Genomic DNA, 13,473 nt, shown 5'->3' with positions numbered 1-13,473 from the left:
CTCGCTCACTGGATCGCTGGTGCCGTATCCCATCAGCTCCACTCGGATCTCGTGGAAAACCTCGCACCGGAACAGCACATGCGCCACCGACTCAACCGACCCCGGGCACCGTGGGCATTCCGCCGATGGGGCAAAACCGCAGACATGGAGGTATTCCCGGAAGAATCCATGTTTGGTTAATAACTGCGAGAGGTGGAAATCCACCTCTCCATGTCGCCTACCCATCCAAAAGTGCAAGTCCGGGATCATTCGGTGGGCCCAAACCGCGTACCGACTGACCGTTGGAGCTGCGGCCACCGCATCCCACGCTCGCTGCCACTCCTGGAGAGTCCTCTGCCGCTCCTCCAGCCGGATGTCTTTGCGGCTGGCGCCTGGGGCAGCTAGGAGCCTCCGATGGCACCTTGCGTCCTCCCGTACCAGCAGCCTGAACGGCACAAGGCCTGCCAGTATAACTCCTGTCTCATATGCCACCGACACGAACGAGCTGGTGACACTGCGTGCCAGGGGCCTCTGCACCTGGGCCAGCTTCCTCCGGCACCACTGCAGATCTGTCGCATCGGACCACACGGGGGCAGCATAACGGATGATCGACTCCGCCACCGCCGCCAACAGCCGACGCTAGGCCACCTGGGGCCCACTGTGGTTCCTCATCACTGCGGTGACCGCACCTACCACGCGGAGGGCTTTAGCCGTTGACAGCTCCACGTGCGGCTTCCACGACAGGTGGTCATGGATCTGGACCCCCAGATACCGGATCGACTGTTTGCTGTGTATGATGGTGTCCCCGACGCGCAACGGCACCCTCAGTTGACCTCTTCGCAGACTGGAGATCATTACTCCTTCCGTGTTCTCCGGAGCGAGCTGCAGGTGATGGTCCTCCATCCAAGCCGCAATCGCGTCCACCGCCTGTTCAGCCACCAATGCCACCTCCTCTGGTGTGCAACCCCGTGCCATGACCACTATGTCATCCGCATAGCCGATGACGCTAGCCCCTTCAGGGAGCTCGACCCGCAACACGCCGTCGTATATGATGTTCCACTGGGTCGGGCCCAGAATGGACCCCTGCGGAACACCTGCAGTCACTCGGCGTGTAACGGGCCCGTCTGCGGTGTCATAGACGAGCTCCCTGTTGGCAAAGTAGTCTCTAAGGATGTTGCGGAGCTGCCTCGGCACGCCTTTGTCCTCCAGCGCCGTAGCGATGCACTGCCAGCTGGCAGTGTTAAACGCATTACGCACATCCAGCGCCACAACTAGAAGGCAGCGTTTGTCCCTGTTGTTGGTACGGCCAAATGACATCGCGTGACGGCCTGCATCCACCACCAGCTGAATCGCCTGCACTGTCGAACGGCCCCTCCTGAACCCGTACTGGTTTTCTGCCAACCTCAGTGATTCAGGATCCTCGACGACATCGTTTATTCGCGACAACAGCAACCGCTCGTACACTTTGCTCGGGTTGTTCAGCAGCAGAATCGGGCGGAAAGATGAAGCGAGCCCCGGTGGCTTGTCCGGCTTGGGGATAAGGGCCAGTTTCTGCTTCTTCCAATCATCCGGGAACCGCTCGTTGTCCAAGCATTCCTGGAACAACTTCCTGAAGATGTCCGTATGCTTCCGGATGGCGGCCATCAAAGCGGCGTGTGGCACACCATCCAGTCTTGGAGCCTTCCTCGTGTTCAACGAGCTCGCGATGTCCAGCAGCTCCTGTTCAGTAACGTCCCAAACTGGTTCCTCCTCTCCCCTCTCCAAGACTTGGCCTTGTGACGCTGGCCAGTCAACCGAAGGATGCTGGGGGAACAGAGTGGAAACGATGCACTCTAGCACCGATGAATCGCGCTCCCTCGCCGTCCAGCTTCCACGAAGGCGGCTAAATACGTTGCGGAACCATTGTCCCGTCTCGTCTTCCGCGAGGCCCCGCAGCATTTCATCGAAGTGCTCCTTCTTGCTGGTGGTGATGGCTGAGTCCAGGGCGGTCCGCACCTGGAGAAGGTCGCTGGCTGCGGCGATCTGCTCTTCCTCGTCGATGGCAGCTTCAAGGCGTTCCTTAGCGAGGCGGCAGTTCTCACACAGGTCCTCGATCGCTGGCGTCCACCAATACGCAGGTCGTCCCGAGTGACCTTATGAAGGGAACACTCGCGCCATGGCTCCGTCACAAGCTTCCGTCATGACTCTCTCCAAGCTTTCGGCACTTTTTACCCGCTCTGCGAACGAAGTTACGTCGAGCACTACGCCGAAAAGCTGGGCGTTGAGCTTACGGGTACGCCATCTCGTGCCGCTTTCTCGCGTGGAAGGACACTCATGTCGACGACTATCTGCCGCTAGCCGCTGGAGCAGCTCCCCTACAGCAAACCGAATGTACACGTGGTCGCTGTACGAGTATCTGCTAATAATCCTCCACCGATGCTCCGGAAAGGTGTTATCTCCGGCGATGCTGGGGCTTGCAAAGGCAACGTCCACCACGCTCGGGCGAGCCACTCCATTGCCCAGGATGGTTGGGGCGGTGACGGTGTTTAACACCTCCAGCCTCAAGCTGTCGACGAGCTGGACCACAGCCTCTCCCTTTGCGTTGGTGCGGCCACTCCCCCAAGCGGTGTGCCACGCATTGAGATCCCCCGCAAAGACGACGCGCGGGTGACCTCTCGCCAACACATCGATGCGCTGCATTACCTCCTCGAACTCAGAGACGCCCGCTGAGGGCGACACGTAGCAGCATATGAAGAGAACACCATTGATCCGGGCAGCCGCGATCCCAGACTGCGTCACGGAGACCACTTGCTAAACCGGATACGTTTCGCTGCTGGCTATGATGGCCACCTTCCCGTCCCTGTTGGCTACCCAGTTCCCATTGTTCCTGGGGACACTGTGCAGCTCCACCATCAGACAGACGTCCGCCCGCTCCATCCGCATCGTGTTGAGCGCAAGGTCTTGCGCGCTCCTACTGCGATTGACGTTGATCTGTAGCACCTCCATTTCAGTTCGAGGGTTGTCCACCGCAGGCTGCGGCACCAATACGGTGGGCGCCGCCACACAGCATGCACTTAATCTCGTTGGTGCAACCCGACGCCTTGTGAGTTTGGTCACCACACCGTAAGCAACGCTTGGACCGATCCTCCCCCGTACACGACGCGGCGATGTGTCCCCGCTCCAGACACCGGAAGCACCGAGTCAGCTGACCCGATACTTTTGGGGCTTCATGTACCGAACAATACGTGTAGCCCAGCTCCAATCGGCGATCCTTGACGAGTTCCGCTTCTGCTCGTGGGAGGCGCACGCGAGCCCGCTTTGTCATGTCTTGGCGCTCCCAAAGGTTCACGGTGGCCACCAATGACTGCTTTCCCAGAGTGGTCATGACCGCCTTTTTGATCGCCTCCTCGTCGATCATGTTGTCGATTCCAGTCAGGACGACCTCAGCCATCTCTGTCCTGATGGTTACCGATCCACTCTCCCCGATGACCTCCTGGATGATGTCCTTCAGCGTCGCGCTTTCGACGTCGCGGGACAAAGGCAGCAGGAGGTGGTCCTTCGGCGTTCTTCTGCCAACCCCAATTTGCCGCTGGAAATCGGCAATCCGCGGGCTGGTCCGGATCTTCACATACATGTCCTTGTAGCACACTCCTGGGACGGGCACAACGACGATTTCGTCCGGGCGTTTTCGTCGCGGACGCCGCTTCTCCTGCTGATGAATGTCCATCCGCTGCTGCTGCTGCCCATTTCGCTGGTGCGGCCACTGCTGATGCTGCCGGTGTGCTGGCTGCCGCTGGGCTGACTGCTGGGGCAGATTCACTCCGTTCTGTTTATTCCCACGCCGATTTCCGCGAACGACCTCCACCCACGTTCCTGCCTCGTCAAGTACCGCCGAGGATGCCGACTTCGCCACGCCTTGACGCTGAGCACGCACGCTCTGCTGCACCGTCGGCCATTGCTGCGCAGGTAGCCGCTGCTGCCGGTGTTGTTTCTGCTGCTGCTGACGCCACCTTTGGCGCTGTTGATCTTCCAGCTGTTGCCGCTGTTCTTGTCGTTGCTGGCTTTCCATCCTCCGAAGCAGCTCCTGCTCTCGCTGCAGTTCCTGCTGGCTCTCTAGCCGAGCTTCGCTGGTTCCACCAAGGGTTTGCGCTAGAAGAGCGTGAAGAGCTCCTTCTCCTTGCGAAGCTCTTCGCGGTGTTCCGCTTCATGTACCCGAGCTTCTTCGCGCGCCTCTCTTACCTCCCTTTGCGCTTCCTTCAGTTGCTCGTTGGAGGCCTCCATTTGCAAGCGCAGCAACTGGATTTGCTCCTCCAACCGCTTGACAATGCTGACCGTCGTCTCATTGTCAGCTTTCGCATCCGCCAGCATCCGACGCACTTCTCCGGTGGAAACCGGTGTTGAAGTCGCCAGCTTCGTCGCCGTTCCCGCCGATTTCACTCCTTCCGTCGCCATGGTCGTCGCTGGCACTCCTGCCGTTGACGGTTCCTCGACGATGGTCCCGAGTTTTTTCTCGCTCACCAGCTTCCTTATAACGACGGCAGGACGCTCATCGACCGATATAGTCCTTCCTCTCAGTCGCGTTTCCATGCTGGTGGGTTGTTACCTCCCGCCACCACGAATGTCCCCGACGCTGTGATGCTATGAGAAGCGCACACACAGCGACACGGAACGCCATGCGCGGGCAACGGAGCGCCACGCGCGGCAACAGTCGAGAAAGTTCCAGATAGCTCCAGAAAACTCCACTCGCGCTCGCGCACACACCCGCTTACACGAAGCACACGCACGGGCAACGGAGCGCCACGCACGTCAACAGCCGAGAATGTTCCACTCGCCTGCGCACACACTCACACACGCATACACACACGCGCGGGCAAAAGGAAGCCACGCACGGCAACAGCCGAGAAAGTTCCAGATAGTTCCAGAAAACTCTCCTCGTTGTCGCGCACACACTCGCTTATACGAAACACAAGCCCGGGCAACGGAGCGCCCCGCACGTCAACAGCCGAGAATGTTCCAATCGCTTGCGCACACACTCACACACATATACACACACGCACGGGCAAAAGGAAGTCACGCGCGACAACAACCGAGAAAGTTCTAAATAGTTTCAAAAGTTCACCCTCGCTACCGCTTCACATACACTCGCTCACTATTATTCGTAACACGGATAACCATCGCTCCCACTCTCTCGCTCTCACGAACACCCTCTCACAACGCGGAGCACTGCGCAAACACGTCCGTTCGATTGGGACTCGCAAGCTCCACTTCTTGTGGTGCCCTTCCGTCAATTCCTTTAAGTTTCAACTACTGAGAGCACCGAAGGTAGGTAGCGTCTCCCAATTGCTAATTGGCATCGTTTACGGTTAGAACTAGGGCGGTATCTAATCGCCTTCGATCCTCTAACTTTCGTTCTTGATTAATGAAAGCATCCTTGGCAAACGCTTTCGCTTCTGTGGGTCCTACGACGGTCTACGAATTTCACCTCTCGCGCCGTAATACCAATGCCCCCGACTACTTCTGTTAATCATTACCTCTTGGTCTATTACAAACCAACGAAACCACTCAGACCGAGGTCATGTTCCATTATTCCATGCAAAATTATTCTCGGCCAACGCCGGCCCCGGAGGACCGGACGCTTTGAACTAGCCTGCTTTGAGCACTCTAATTTGTTCAAGGTAAACGAGAGTTCCCGGGCACCATGAAGCTGGGTCGAACAAGACCTTGACCGACGAGGTCGCGGCGACAAGTCCTGACCCGTCACGGAGTAGAACGCCCAGGTACACCATTGTGAGTCGCAGCCGCGAGCGCGTACACGGACGGTCCCAACCGAGAGGCCGGGCGCTCGTGACGGACGCGAGTCTGGACGGGGTATCAACTTCGAACGTTTTAACCGCAACAACTTTAATATACGCTAGTGGAGCTGGAATTACCGCGGCTGCTGGCACAAGACTTGCCCTCCACTTGATCCTTGCAAAAGGATTTATGCTCAACTCATTCCAATTATGGACCATCGTTAGAGAGGTCCATATTGTTATTTCTCGTCACTACCTCCCCGTGCCGGATTTGGGTAATTTACGCGCCTGCTGCCTTCCTTGGATGTGGTAGCCATTTCTCAGGCTCCCTCTCCGGAATCGAACCCTGATTCCCCGTTACCCGTCGCAACCATGGTAGTCCTCTACACTACCATCAATAGTTGATAGGGCAGACATTTGAAAGATCTGTCGTCAGTCGCAAGCGACCGTACGATCGGCATCCTTATCCAGATTTCAACTCAAAGCGCCCGGAGGCGATTGGTTTAACTAATAAGTGCACCAGTTCCGCCGACCCGGAGGCCAACAGTCCCGGCATAATGCATGTATTAGCTCTGGCTTTTCCACAGTTATCCAAGTAACTGTTTGGATGAGGATCTTGTAAATTATAGCTGTTATACTGAGCCTTATGCGGTTTCACTTTCTAGGAAGCTTGTACTTAGACATGCATGGCTTAACCTTTGAGACGAGCGTATATCACTGGTAGGATCAACCAGAATTCGAGTCAATTGCTAGAACACGAACTACACTCTTGATCACGCGAGGCGCAAGTCCCCCGTGACCACCGAGATTTGTTCTGTGACGCCAGAGCGTCCGTTGGCGCCACTCGATAGACTGCACAAGCAGGCAACGTCGGATGCATTGCACACGGCTAGCGGATCTCTCTGCACTACGTCGGGTGTCCCAACGTCTGTCTGGAGACATTGCTAGGCCGGTACGGCACTCTGCGCACTCTTGCTTGGCCTCTTCGAGCGACGGGCCCCTAAGCGGGGTTGTATGCCGGTAAGACACATCGACTGGTACATTGCACGCACTAACGATCTCTGTGCACTGCATGGAACTCATTCATAACCACCGTGACGGGAGACTTTGCTAGTACGCACGATACTCTGCGCATGTGTACATGCTTTACAACCCAGCCAACTTGAGCACCTAGGGGAAGTTGTGATGCCATCTGAACACCCACCGACTGATGCATTGAACGGCTAAAGTTGACCTTCAATCCGAACTGGCACTCTGCGGCGTGGAGACAGTTGCGCGACCACTCCTATCCCAAACCAACAAAGCAAGGTGTATCCTACGTGCTCGGTACAAGCACACCACGACGGGACACATTGAACGGTTCAGCGATCTCTCTGCACTAGTGGAAGAACTCCAACGTGATACGGGAGACTTTGCTACAGCGGCTTCTCTGCACTTCTGGGCTACCACCTTGTGACGGGAGACATTGCTAGGAACCGATCGGCATCTCTGCGCGATTACTTGACGCACACCCAACTAAGTCAACTGTTGGACTTTTTCGTAATCACGGCGGGACACATTGAACGAGCTCTAACGGATCTCTGCACGCATGGAACATGGTGGCGGGAATAATTGCTAGAACCGAACGGCGCCTCTGCGCGATGTACAAACAAGCTCAACAGGAACCTCGTATCGGCTGCCGAGCCGGAGCTCGAACAACTTGGACTTTCACCTCTAGTTTAAATCAACTCACCACTCCCCGAGGGATCCGCAGAATTGCTTCTGGGTCCCGTATCGTTATTTGCGATTCTTGTTTGCATTACACTACATTGAACTATTCCAACTTGTTTATCCGCATGGCGAACATTTGCTGCATTGAACATTTAAGTTCCACTTCGCTCCCCCCTACGTGGGTCTGAGCTTCGCTCTCAGGGAAAAATATGCCACATTTGGTAGGGAAACCCGGTTTCATCACGCTATGTGCCCTGCATCACCAGCTTAGCGTGAATCCTTCGAGTTTCCCTAAGAAGTTCGATTGGTCTTGCAGAGTTTAAAGACAACGAAGCTTAGTTTCAAGCAATGATTTAATATACGCGTATTAAAAACCCTTAACTGTTACAACTTTTATGCTTAAAACCATCGCAACGAGGTCTTTGGGTCCGTAGACCCGTGATGTACTGCTACAGGAAACGTTTTGAAAGGGTGGAAACTCAAAATCATAGGTTAAGATCATCGGCAGAACCCACCAGACACCACTTTTGCTTCATAAGTTCGGCCTATAGTCATATGACGATTTTCATCGGGGAGGGGACGTATGACCCAAACGGGGGCTTATATGACCCACGGACACTGCAAACCATGCTCCTACGACTAAATAGAGGTTAAAACTACGATTTGGTGAAATCTTCATTTTTGACCTCGGAGCAAGGTACCTTCCCTATAGTAGGCAATGAGTAAATGATCATAATCCCAGGAGGGCAAAAAATGGGAACCCGAGAGGAAAGCGCTGTTGGCGCGCCTAAGCTAGTGGCCCGTAGAGTAAAAAGGGTAACCCCAACAAAGTTGTCGTTTGACGTTCTGGTTTCACTTTTTATCATCTAAAATCAGTTTTCTACACGTTTCGAGGGGTTTTAGCAAAAAAAAAATTTTCGACTACTCGAGCTCTCTGGCCCGTTCGGTGCACATTTTTGAAAAAAGCTAGGGAGCTGCCCCTAGGTTCGGGGTGTCACAAAATGTTGAAAAGTGGTCGAAAAACCGCTATCCAGAATCGGATGTAGAATCATTAGACGAACTTAAAATTGTTCTACGACACCCAACTACGACGTTTAGTATTCGAGATATAGCACTTTGTAGGTCTGACCGAGCAATTTTTGTTCCGCGCACTTTGTGTTCATGGATGTCGATGTTGGTACAAGTTGCCGGTCGGGATAGCCGTGCACCAAAACTGTGTACCGATCAGGGAAAGTACAAGACGAAGGGTGCAGCTCGAGCGTACGCGTTCATAGATGTCCATGTTGGTACACTTGCACCAAAATTGTGTACCAATCAGGGAAAGTACAACATGGAGGGCGCAGCCCGGGCGTACGCGATCATGGATGTCCATGTTGATACAATCTACGTGTACGTACCTAGTTTTTGTATCAAAAGTTGCAATAAAGTGCTTGTATGCTTAAAATGCTTATCTCAACCGGTCACCTTTTGGCCTGCCCTTTTATAACAGAAACCTAGAAAGATACTCGATATTTTTGTGTTTTTCCATTCGCCCGGGACGACCAAATGAGCTATGTGCACATCGTGCAGAAAACTGTCTTCGCCACGCATGTTTTTGTCCATCCACTCATATAATCACCCACATTTGTGTTCAACACGGACGGTGCAGCCCGAGCGAACGCGTTAATGTTTATGTTTGTACACACTGCTTGTACGATTCTAGGATTTGGTAATTGCGTCACAGTGCCCGACCGTCGCGGACACCATTCTTGGACAGAAGTCCTAGTACGTAGAGTACTTTCCCTAGGTATGTGCTCGTTCGTGACTATCGTTGCGTGCTTACGGACACGCTTGGGTATGTTTACCATACAAAGTTTACTAGGGAAACCTGGGAAGGACGCTTGCCCTCCCGTTTGTAATGCATTCGCTTTGTTCCATCGATTTCTGCTACTGCTCACTAAGGGGTGTTCGTTTGCGATGTGTACGATAAGCAACTGTCTATCCTAACCAGCAGTTAATCAACACTTTTCATCCAAGTCATAGGAACATAGAGTACTTTCCCTAATCGGTACACAATTTTGGTGCACCTCTAACCTGGCCGGCACTTTATCGTTACGTTTTGTGCACAACCTAGGGACGTGGTGTAAGTTTTATGATTTTTATGTTTGATTCGGTTTATTATGATTGAAAACTACGCTACGTCCCAGAAATTTGAACTCGACTACTTCCTCCATGTGGCGCCAAAAGCTACTGGGCAACGCCTAGCTAATGCCCCATTTGTACTTCAATTTTCATTATCAGGTTTGAAAAATACGCTAAGTCCCAGAAATCTGAACTCGAATACTTTTGCCACGTGGCGCCAAAAGCTACTGAGAAACGTCTAGCCTTTTACCCATTTATAATTTAGTTTTCGTTATTAGTTTTGAACAATACGCAAAGTTCCAAGAATCTGAACTCGAATACTTTTTACATGTGCCGCCAAAAGCTACTGAGCAACGCCTAGGTTGATACATTTTTGGTACATGGAGTGTATGCATGCAGGCGTACTGCCGTGCTGGACCGGAAAATCGAACTTGCTACTAGAACGTAAAGTAATTCCCCTAGATAGGTGCTTTTGCATGCCTCTGATCGACGACCATGCAACGTGCGACACGCGTAGCTAGGCTTTCCCATACAAATTCCCTAGGATAGCACCAAATTGCACACTTTCAGGGGTATATTTTGGTACCGTGTACCGTGCATGGTACAAGTTTCAGCAGCTCGTGCAATTTATTTTGCATCGTGTTGCGGTTGCTGGTGCGTCGGGATAGGAGTGTTTCGAGACTTTCGCCAAGCGTTGGTGCCATTTGGGGGATAATTAATGTTCTAGCCACAATAAACGTGCCACATAATGCCAATAAGGAATAAGCCGTTTTCTAGGGACTTCCACTCAAAATGTTTGCCATCAGCGCTTTCCTGTCGAGTTCAGGATCTGCGACTTAGCGTTTTTTTTTTTTTTTCACGATCCAATCCAACGACCAGATCGTGAATAAACAATTCATACAACAGTGCATCCCTTTAGAGAAGGAAAAAGCCGAATTCTAGGGAGCTCCAGTCCAAAAGGTTGTCATCAGCGCTTTCCTCTCGAGTTCAAGATTTGGGACTTAGCATTTTTTTCGCGATCCAGCCAAAAGACCAGATCGTGAAATAAACAAATAATATAACTGTACTAGTACATCCCTTCAACTGAAGCAAGTGCACCATACATGACCCGTACGCCAATCATCCATGCACATGACACGTCAACTAAGTCAACACATGATACAACTTGGACAACTGACGGGTAAGTAGGTCATCTCGTACACGACGACACATCGACCAAACCAGGTCAACACGTCACATGCACAAGACATCCTACTACCAAGGCCGACCACCTCGACACACGACGTGTTAACCGAACATGGTCAACAACACCATCATGTGCAAGGCAACCGGCCCAAACGGATCAACTTATACAACTTGTAACGAGCATGTGTGTAAGCTTACTGGTTTGGTCGGCACGTTTCTCACATCAAGACAATCAAGTCGAGAACGAGGCACGCCGACAAGCTCACTAGTGTTACGTGTTCCGCTCCATATCGTGTCAAGTCACTCGTCTGACACGGAAGTAGCCAGCTCTTGTCCACTAGTGTAAAGGAACGGTCTCCAGACCAAGTCAAGTCACTCGTCTGACAAGGAAAGAGCACGCACCAAGCTTCACCAGAGCACGGTACCACGGTCCCCAGACCAAGATGGTTCGTTACGCCATCGAGGAAGGGGCACGCGATCCCTTGCTACACTCAACTAAGTACACTCTTGCTCTCACAAAAGTATCCCCTGTGTCGACGTGGTCCCCAGACCAAGACGAGCTTGCGCACATCGAGGAAGGGGCACACGGACAAACCACCAAGCATGGGTCGCCTGAGAGGATCGATGCGAACGCATCTCTACAACTCGCAGCTCCCAGCCTGAAGTCCCGTCGTTTGCGGGCGGTTGATAGGTGTCGAAACTAGGTATATCCACGTTGGGCAGAGCTCAAGCCAACGGCGTTCCCAGTTACGGTACTAACACGTGCAGCGAACTCCACTCGTTGCGGCCTAGGTATAGCGGGATGAGACGCCGGGCTGCAGACGCAGACTCCAACGGATCTCAGAGGGTTGTTAGGCCCGCTAGCTTCCGAACACCTAATGGGTTTGAGAAGCGCTATCAGCTCGGATTGGCTACGACCTTAGAGGCGTTCAGGCATAATCCAGCGGACGTAGCGTCATACCAAAGTCCGGTCGGACTAGTATTGAGCCAGTGGTCCGTACCTGTGGTTCCTCTCGTACTGCACAGGAATTCCGTTAAGATAGCGACTATAAGCACACACCAGTAGGGTAAAACTAACCTGTCTCACGACGGTCTAAACCCAGCTCACGTTCCCTTGAAAGGGTGAACAATCCTACGCTTGGTGAATTTTGCTTCACAATGATAGGAAGAGCCGACATCGAAGGATCAAAAAGCCACGTCGCTATGAACGCTTGGCGGCCACAAGCCAGTTATCCCGAGCTTGCATCGAGTAGCCGTCGAGTGAAGGCGGATGTAAACACGCTCCGACAGAGTTTCGAAAAAAAAGTGTGTAAAACGGCCTCGGATCGCTAGGAAAGTGCTAAAAACGAGTTCAGAGCACCCGTTTTACCTTTAGACGGTGTTATTTACTCGAAAATCGGTGATTTTTTGTAAAAGTGAAAAATCGTGTTTTTGTGTATACATTTGCCCCCCCCCGGTAGCACCAAATTTCCGGGTGTGGGAATTAAGTGTAAAAATCTGTGATTTAAGTGCCGGAAACACTTGTATTTAACTAAATGGACGCTTCTGAAGCGACTCCAAGTGTTTTGGAAACGATCCGTGCAGCAGAAAGTGAAAAAACGCGAAAACCAAAAGTGTCGGGGGTGCTACCGCTGGGGCACGTGTCCGCGGTAAAAAACGAAAAAAACAGTAAATCGTGAATAACTCGGTGAGTTTTGGTCGGATTCGAGTGCGGTTTTCACCATTGTGCTTGTTTTTATGCGTACAATAAGATTGCATCAAAAAATTTGTGAAAATCGTGTAAAAATTTTTTGACGTTTCTTGGTGACAGTTCTATAATACCCAAGGGACAAATTTTGTCCGGGGAGCAGTTCCCAAGGGGCAAAAATTTGAAAAGTCCGTTACTGCTCGAAAAGTGCTCGAGTTTACAAAAAGTGCGCAAAAAATTCGGGGAAGAAGTGTAGTGCCCGCGGCAGCTCGAATCTGCTCGATTCGAGGAGTTCGAGCAACTCGAAAACTGCTCGAATTTTTCGAAATTTTTTCGAAAAATTAGAAAAAATTCGGCGAAGCTGCGGGGTGATAGAAGGCGATAAAACAAAACACGGGAAAATAATTTCCCCCCCGCTCCCGGTGAAAAATCCCTAAAATAGGTTCAAAAAGGGTCGAAAAAGCGGGCAGCGCAATTTGGACGTGAAAAAGTGCCGGAAAAATTCGGGATTGGTGCGGATCCATTCCCCACGTGAGCGACGCACCCTCTCGTAATTTTTCGCCACCCGCCACCCCTCCCCCCCAGCCCACCAGGGGGGTCGCAAGTCGGACCATAGTGGAAAAACCAGCGTGGAAGAAGGATTCTACAGCAGCGATTGAGCGGCAGAACACCAGCTAGGCGACGCAGCATCCCAGGGGTCTTTCCGACCCCCTGGGTCATCCGACCCCCGGGGTCATTTCGACCCCCAGGGCTATTTAACCCAGCCATCGCGATCGTCAGTCAGTCGTAATGGAAGCAGCCGGGAGATCGACCCGCTCGGGTGCTAGGGCGACGTCGGTGGACTGCCGCACCAGCTTGGCTCCTAGCTCCAAGCTCTTTGCGGCCGAGCCACGTGTTGCGCTTCCTAGGCTAAGCGCCACAGGCGCTAGTAAGCCCATTGCGCAGCCAAAAGCTGCATCAGCGACACCGGCTCCGGAGCTCGAGTTGCTCAGAGCTACAATACAACGGCTCGAGGAGCAG

The 13,473-nt window shown here is 52.8% G+C and overlaps 1 protein-coding gene and 1 pseudogene across 1 annotated transcript; both read right to left on the bottom strand.

Annotated features, from left to right (window-relative positions):
- The window catches only part of LOC133391531 (uncharacterized), a 19,622-nt pseudogene extending 19,589 nt beyond the window's left edge, over positions 1-33 (bottom strand).
- A 585-nt stretch (positions 34-618) lies between these two features.
- On the bottom strand, positions 619-4,027 carry LOC133391529 (uncharacterized). Its single transcript, XM_061646379.1, has 2 exons — positions 3,199-4,027; positions 619-2,024 (listed from the first exon to the last, which is right to left on the bottom strand). Exons 1-2 carry the CDS (start codon positions 4,025-4,027, stop codon positions 619-621), a joined length of 2,235 nt encoding a protein of 744 aa, XP_061502363.1.
- Positions 4,028-13,473: the final 9,446 nt, after the last annotated feature.

This window comes from Anopheles gambiae, chromosome X (genome assembly GCF_943734735.2).
Source record: "Anopheles gambiae chromosome X, idAnoGambNW_F1_1, whole genome shotgun sequence".
Lineage (NCBI taxonomy): Eukaryota > Metazoa > Arthropoda > Insecta > Diptera > Culicidae > Anopheles > Anopheles gambiae.
This window is presented reverse-complemented; position numbering and strand designations above follow the sequence as displayed.

What these genes read in the sequence shown, in the direction of transcription:
- LOC133391529 (XM_061646379.1), bottom strand. Translation starts at nt 4,027, where the DNA reads ATGGAAAGCCAGCAACGACAAGAACAGCGGCAACAGCTGGAAGATCAA. An exon ending in GGAGCTGGGCTACACGTATT is followed by an intron (nt 2,025 to 3,198) that starts GTTCGGTACATG and finishes AACGCCTTGAAG; the next exon opens with CTGCCATCGACGAGGAAGAG.